Source organism: Gekko japonicus, unplaced genomic scaffold, assembly GCF_001447785.1.
Source record: "Gekko japonicus isolate JY-2015 unplaced genomic scaffold, Gekko_japonicus_V1.1 scaffold2515, whole genome shotgun sequence".
In the NCBI taxonomy this organism is placed as follows: domain Eukaryota; kingdom Metazoa; phylum Chordata; class Lepidosauria; order Squamata; family Gekkonidae; genus Gekko; species Gekko japonicus.
In genome coordinates, this window is record NW_015174913.1 from 22,432 (window position 1) to 29,858 (window position 7,427).

Consider the following 7,427-nt stretch of genomic DNA (forward strand, 5'->3'; position numbering starts at 1 on the left):
CTCAGGGTGACTTACAATCTCCTTTCCTGAGAGAGCTCTTTCGGGAACTACTCATGAGAGAACAGCTCTGAAAGAACTTGTAACTGACCCAAGGTCACGCCAGCAGCTTCATGTGGAGGAGTGGGGAATTAAATTTGGTTCTCCCAGATCAGAGTCCGCACTCCTAACCACTACACCAAACTGGCTCTCAGAACTGGTAGGAAAGACCAAATGTCTGTGGCCATGATCTTATGACCTGTTCATAACAGTATTGTTTGTGAGCCAGTTTGGTATAGTGGTTAAGTGCGCGGACTGTAATCTGGGAGACCCGGGTTTGATTCCCCACTCCTCCACTTACACCTGGCTGGATGACCTTGGGCAAGCCATAACTCTGGCACAGCAGTTCTTGAAAAAGAGGAGTTTCTGTCAAGAGCTCTCTCAGCCCCACCTACCTCACAGGGTGTCTGTTGTGGGGAGGGGGGGAAAGGAGATTGTAAGCCGCTCTGAGACACCTTTGGGTAGTGAATGGCAGGGTATAAATCCAATATCTTCTTCTTCTTCTTCTTTGTTTAAAGCTGAGCAGGAAGATTTAAAATGGTACTAATGCTGGCCTTTGATTTTTCAGCAAGGAGACAGTGGTAAGATTGAACCTGGGACCTTTGGCATGGAAAGCAGATGCTCTACCACTCAGCCATGGCCTCTCCCCCTTATTTTTGCTGTACACGGAGGAGGAGATATAAAACAGCATAGGGGTGGGCAACAGATCACAGACGGTTAGTAATGGCCATGGAAAATGGTGTCAAGTTGCAGCCAAATTATGACAACCCCATAGGGTTTTCAAGGCAAGAGATGAACAGAGGTGGTTTGCCACTGCTTGCCTCTGCATAGCAACCCTGGCCTGTCTTGGTGGTCTCCCATCCAAGTACTAACCAGAGCTGACCCTGCTTAGCTTCCAAGATCTGGCGAGACTGATTAATTGCCAAAGGGCCAGCCAGGAGCCAATGGGTATGGCGATTCTTGGAAGAAGAAGAAAAACCCACCCGAGAAAGGTGGTCTGAATCTGCATGGTACTTCTTACATTCTTAAACAAGAGTGCAAGGTCAGGATCACTTAACACAGATTAGACAGATCTATACCTTTAAGCAGTCCTGAAAAGGCACGTTTGTTTCGTACAGACACATTGGGTGAGCATATGAGTTCTAGTAAACATAACCATGTAAGAATGAAGGCAGCCCACGCTAAGGCAAAAGGCTCAGCATGCCATGAAAGAGGAGGTGACAGCCCATCTCAATATGGTACCCATGCTACAGGGTGGTTAGGGAGTTCAATTGCTCTATCGAACAACAAACTAGCTGGTCCTTATTTTTGTGGGTGGGTTTTGCTATCAAGTCACAGCTGACATGGCAACCCAGTTTTCAAGGCAAGAGACGTTTCAGAGATGGTTTCCCATTGCCTGCCTCTGTGTCACACCCCTAGTATTCCTTGGTGGTCTCCCACCCAAATACTGACCAGGGCTGACCCTACTTAGCTTCTGAGATCTAATGGGATCGAGGTAGCCTGGGCTATCTAAGTTATCAATAATTTCATAAATCAAGAAACAGCTTGGCAAAGACTCCAAATGGGACAGAATTGTTGGATATTGTACTCTGCATGCAAGAGGATCTGGGAGGGAAAGGGTTCAGAAAATTCTCTCTAACTTGGGTAAACTGGGCAGCTGGCCCCACCCTCTCATCATCGGGCTCTTTTTGTAGTAGGTACTCATTTGCATATTAAGCGACACATCCCTAATGTAGCCAATCCTCCAAGAGCTTACAGTAGCCCCTGTAAGAAGAGCTCTGTAAGCTCTTGGAGGATTGGCTACGTTAGGGGTGTATGGCCTAATATGCAAAGGAGTTCCTGCTGCAAAAAGAGCCCTGCCGGGCAGCCTGAGCCTCTTTGGCCATTGATTGCCTTCTGTTTCATCCTATATAGGACCTCTCTTCTCAGTCTTACCTGGGCTTTTAAAGCTTTTTTGAATCTGTTCACAAACAGTTAAATGTACTTACATGAATATGTCATGCAGGGGTCATTTCGTAGAAAAAGAGGTGCAGGAGCTCATTAGCATAACTCATTAGCACAGCACTCATTAGCACAACACCCACCGCTGAGGCTCCACTGGACTGTTTTGGATTGCTAGCTATGGGGGGGGGGGATGTGCAGATCTGTCCTCGCAGAGGAGGGAGAGCTTGCACCTGAATAAAACTTGGTCTTAAAGGTGCCACTGGACTGTTTTGCACCGAGGGGGGCTCTGTAACTTACCTGGCTGCTTCTTGCTGTGACTGAGAGCTGCTGGGAGCAGTGGGTGGGGCTTGTTGCATGTGCCCGCCCCCTGGGCTCTTTACTGTCAGAGCGCCGCTCCTGTGCACTCCTGCAGGAAATTACCCCTGATGTTATGTAAGACGCGCTTCTATTTTTGTAAGAAAAAATTCTTTCTCTTGCTACCACTGGAGTCAGAACATCTTTGTAATTTGTTTGAATGGCATTTTCCTCTTAAGTGGGAAATGTGGAGGACTGTGTAAAGCTTCTGTGTTTCCAAGACACACTTTTTTTTTTACATTTAACCCAATAAGAATTTCTAGCACAATTGTCTGTCCACTGTGAAAAGGAAACCTGGGATCAATGGCCCACTGGCCTGTTCCAGCAAGGCACCTCCTATTTCTTATACAACAAACATCAATCTTTATTTATTTACTTTTTGCCATTAATTCTCACAACTGATGGATGGCTACCCTGTAGGGTTTTCAAGGCAAGAGACGTTTCAGAAGTGGTTTTGCCATTGCCTGCCTCTGCCTAGTAACCCTGGACTTCCTTGGTGGCCTCTCCCATCCAAAGATTAACCAGGGTCAACTCTGCTTAGCTTCTGAGATCTGACGAGATTGGGCTCGCCTGGGCTACCAAGGCCCAAGCACTGATAAACAATAGGAAAAGTACCGGAAGACAACCAAAACATCCTCTATTCACTATCAAGAGATTCTGCTAAACAGGGGAAAGCCTTGCAGTTCTGAGCTTCGGCATTAGGAAAAAGAGATATGGAAACACAAATGCGGGATCAATAATCAAGTTTAATAGGGGTTAATTTGTCTACTGTTTTAATCTCTCGGCTCCTCTTTGACCATGGCAAAAGACTCTCATATGGCATGGAGCCTCATTCCCAGTGGCGCCTGTGCCCCCATCCTTTGGTTGGAGAGCAGCTGGCTTTGAGTAGGGCACAGTGTTCTTTCCACTTCACTGTGGGTGGGAACGTCTTCACTGGGGTCCCCGGCCTTATTGAGCCTAGGGACACCTTTGGAATTCTGATACACAGCAGTGGGCGTAATCGCAAAACTGCCGCTGCAGAAGGGCCACAAAATGTCAGGGAGTTAGATTACACATAACTCTTAACAATTTCTTCACACTTTCTAAAAGCACTTAGCAGGCACCAGGAAAGGTGTTGGGGGGCCCCATGCTGGGGACCCCTGATCTGTACAGTTCATTGCCGCATGGATCCAACATGAAAGGTTTTACCAGAAAAGGGGGAGCTTCTCAGCACCCAAGACAGGAAAAACACAGGCTCAGAAGTCTATAGTCCTAACAGCGTTGCTGGACTGTTCAGAGTCCTCCTGGAAGCCCGCCTCCGGCTTCTCTGCACCCGTCAGAGCCTTTTGCAGCCGGCTGGGCTTGCCAATCCCCAGTCGGGGCAGGCCGCGGTTGAGCCCTTCCAGCAGCACGCACGCTTTGCAAAGGGGCTGGCTGGAGAGGTAGCCACAGCGTTGGCAGATGCCCTGGGTGGGCATGCGCACATCCTCACGCACTGCCAGGCGCTCACCCGAGTGCACCAGGTCGGCCACGGCACTGGGCCGCACGGCCTCGAGGTCTTTCAGCAGGGTGCGGGTGTGGCCGCGGTAAGCATTGGGCGCATAGACGCACTCAGTGCTGAAGTAGTCCAGGCCCTGGAAGTAGGCATACAGGACAATCTCCTTCTCGTAGGCGTGCTTCAGGGGCTTGCACCGCGGCAAGGTCCCCTCGCCACCGGTGAGGATCCCCGCGCAGCGCCGCAGCCGACCCACGTCCCCTCTCAGGAAATTCATCAGCACCGTCTCAGCTACGTCGTCTGCGTTGTGACCTAAGAAGGTAATGAGACAGCAATATTCACCATAGTGGTAATCATAAGCCAAGCCAGTGACGGCGCGTGCAATTAAAAATGAATATATGTTGTCTTCCCTATCCCCTACAAACATTGTTAGTCCCTTGTCTATATCGAGTAACTGTACATAGCTTTGAGCCCACTGGGGAAAGCGATTAATAAATGGAAAGTTAAAAAAAAAAAATCCCTGACCTAGATAGCTCAGGCTAGCTGGATCTCGTCAGACTGTTAGCCAAATGGGCCCTTAACCTGGTGTGCCAGTCCCCAATGACGAACACTACCAGTGGGATTCCAGAAGGAGACACAACTTTATTGCAATAAAGGGGACCTTGGCAGCAGAAACCCAAAGGCTCCACCCAAGCAACATAGGTATCGGCTTTTTATAGCTTGAAATAAACAACTTGTAGACATACACAGATGCTTACAGATTACAAAACTTAAACTTTCTTTACATCTATATAAATATATTTGCCAAGCATGCATTTCTTTTTGCCCTTATTTGGAATGCTCATATGTCTCCTGAGCTTTGCAAAACAATCTATATATGTAATAGCCAAGGCGCCCCCTGCGTGCGGATATCTAAATCCACACATCGGGGCACCTAGGGGGCAAAGAGATTTTCCTGCACATTTGGGGCAATCCCCAGATGTGCAGGAAAATCTGAAACATTGAAAAAAGTATACGGGGGATATTTAAATCCCCCCCAAAAGTAAAAGAGCCTTCCCTGTGCATGTGCAGAGAAAGCACTTACCAATAGGAACTGTGGCTGCTGGCGGCGCCAGTGGCAGCGCGGCAAGAGAAGCCTTGGCAACCAATGGCTGGGAGCCGCGGCCATTGCTGGGAAGGGGGGACTGGCCAGCCCAGTGGCTAGGAGCTGCGCAGGGCTTGCCGCCGTTGCTGCTGGTGGCGGCGGGGGGGAGGGAGAAGGGCTGCACAGGGCTCGCCGCCTTTGCTGCTTGCGGCTGCGGTGGCTGGGGAATCTAGGTGAGCCCAACGGACCGCCTGCTGGGCTCACCTGCAGCCGCATCCTCCTCTGTATGGAGCTCCTGCTGCTTCAGCAGGCGAGCCACCCAGGAGCTGCAGGGAATACTCCCCCCCCCCCGCCTGTGCGGGTCCCACTTCTTGTATGTCTTATTTCTAAAGAACACCTTTGCTTAATTGGCTATGTTCTGGCCTGAGCTACACAAAGCAGTTTAAAAATGGCTTCGGTCTTGCCTATCAAGATCTTGGAAGCTAAGCAGGGTCAGCCCTGCTTAGTATTTGGAGGAGAAGGAAATCCAGGGTTGTGACACAGAGGCAGGCCATGGCAAACCACCTCTGAATATCTCTTGCCTTGGAAACGCTGCGGGGCCGCCATAAGTCAGCTGCAACTTGATGGAACACACACACACAAAATAATAATAGTTAAACGTTCTCAAGTTGCAACTCATGGTGACCAGTGTTCCCTCTAAGCTGAGTTAGTGTGAGCTAGCTCAAAATTTTTTAGCTTCCAGCTCACAGATTTTTGCCTTAGCTCAGGAAGGATGGGGCTCCAGAGCAAGCTAATTTATGCAGTAGCCAAATCTCTCACTCACAACTTTGATGCCAGTAGCTCAGAAAGTAGACTTTTTGCTCACAAGACTCCACAGCTTAGAGGGAACATTGATGGTGACCCCTCAAGGGCTCAAGCTCTTTTCCCTTGCATTGCCACACAGCCCAGATCCAGCCCAGGCTCACACATGCCGGAAAATTAAGTTCCCAGCAGGGATCCCATCGGGCACAATTGACTCTCTCACACTGCCACTCGACTCTCCTAACCCCATGGGCTTTAATGAGCTTCGAAGACTGCATAACTCCACTCAGAACAGCGCTGCAAGTATAGGGTTTTGTATAGGGTAGTTTTCACAGACGTGTTTGGTTTTCCCCTTTTTTTCTATCCAGGTTATGTGAAACTGTTTTCGGGATATTGCAAGTACACAGACACATGCACCGTGTGAATTTATAATTTTAACCGTTTCAGTGCAACACAATAGCATTGACATTGTTACACAAGAGCTCGCAAACCTGCTGAGCAGGGTAGCACACAAGCCCGTCAGTGTCAAAACTTCCCCACAACACACACACCCCCATAAACGTGAAAGCGCCCGAACGTCTGAACGCGAATCCCGACTCCATTCTCGGTAAAGACCAATGTTCCCTCTAAGCTGTGGAGTCTTGTGAACAAAAATTCTACTTTGTGAGCTACTGGCATTAAAGTTGTGAGCAAGTGATCTGGCTACTGCATACATTAGTTGGCTCTGGGGCCATCCTTCCTGAGCTAAGACAAAAATGTGTGAGCCAGAGGCTAAAAAACTGTGTAAAAAACTGTGAGCTAGCTCACACTAACTCAGCTTAGAGGGAACACTGGTAAAGACTGAGATCACCCCCAGCTCCTCAAACCGAAGCGCCAGGCGGCTCACCCGTGGCGATCTTGTCGGCTCCCAGCAAGGCGGCGCCGCGGTCGAGCGCCTGCCGTCGGAAGACGCCGCAGAAGGTGCAGTTGTTCTTGGGGCCGACGTGGCGGGCGATGCGGTCCATGCTCCAGCCGTAGAGCTCCTGGTAGGAGAGCACGTGGAGCGGCAGCCCCAGGCGGCCCCGGTTGCGGCGCACGGCCTCCAGCGAGTCGTCCCGGTAGCCGGCGATGCCCTCGTCGATGGAGAGCAGCAGCAGGCGCAGGCCGTAGCCGTGGCGCTCGTTGAGCAGGCGCAGCAGGTGGGCCAGCACCGTCGAGTCCTTGCCGCCCGACGCCCCGACGGCCACCGTCTCGCCCGGCTGGAAGAGCCGCGCCGACACGATCGTGCCGTGCACCTCCGCCTCGAAAGCCGCCACGAAGCACGCGCGGCACAGCGCCCGGCCCGTCTTGGGGCGGCGGAGCGCGGCGCGGCCAGCCCCGCAACTCTGGCAAAGGACCGGCGCCGGCATGTCCGACCGGGGGTCAGGGCGCTCGAAGCGGCTGCTGTCCTCGGAAGACGGCGGACGGAGGAAACTACAACTCCCGGCAGACCTTGGGTTCTCGCCGCTGGGCCCTGGGTGTGCGTCACAGCCAGAGCGCCGCAGTGCCCAGACGTGACCCAAGTTGGCAGGCGGGCGGAAGCCTGTCGTTGAGTCTCATCTGCAGGAAACCGCTGTGCAGAGTTTTTCCAGGCCAAGCATAGAACTGGAGAAACTCTGTACAGGGCTGCGCTGTTATAAGAAGAATTCCCGAAGAGCTCAAAAGCTGGGTGCGGTGGTTTTTTATTTATTAGGTTTTATTAATATTTTAATTTTT

The 7,427-nt window shown here is 51.0% G+C and overlaps 1 protein-coding gene across 1 annotated transcript; it reads right to left on the minus strand.

Annotated features, from left to right (window-relative positions):
* Positions 1 to 3,067: 3,067 nt before the first annotated feature.
* On the minus strand, positions 3,068 to 7,117 carry CTU1 (cytosolic thiouridylase subunit 1). Its single transcript, XM_015425044.1, has 2 exons — positions 6,580 to 7,117; positions 3,068 to 4,120 (listed from the first exon to the last, which is right to left on the minus strand). The coding sequence occupies exons 1-2, from the start codon at positions 7,079 to 7,081 to the stop codon at positions 3,570 to 3,572; spliced, it is 1,053 nt and encodes a 350-aa protein (XP_015280530.1). The 5' UTR covers positions 7,082 to 7,117; the 3' UTR covers positions 3,068 to 3,569.
* Positions 7,118 to 7,427: the final 310 nt, after the last annotated feature.

Bases quoted from the DNA above. Each gene is read 5' to 3' on its own strand.
- CTU1 (XM_015425044.1), bottom strand. From the start codon at position 7,081: ATGCCGGCGCCGGTCCTTTGCCAGAGTTGCGGGGCTGGCCGCGCCGCG. The intron at 4,121-6,579 runs GTGAGCCGCCTG...TTACCTTCTTAG, and splicing joins AGCCGACAAGATCGCCACGG to GTCACAACGCAGACGACGTA.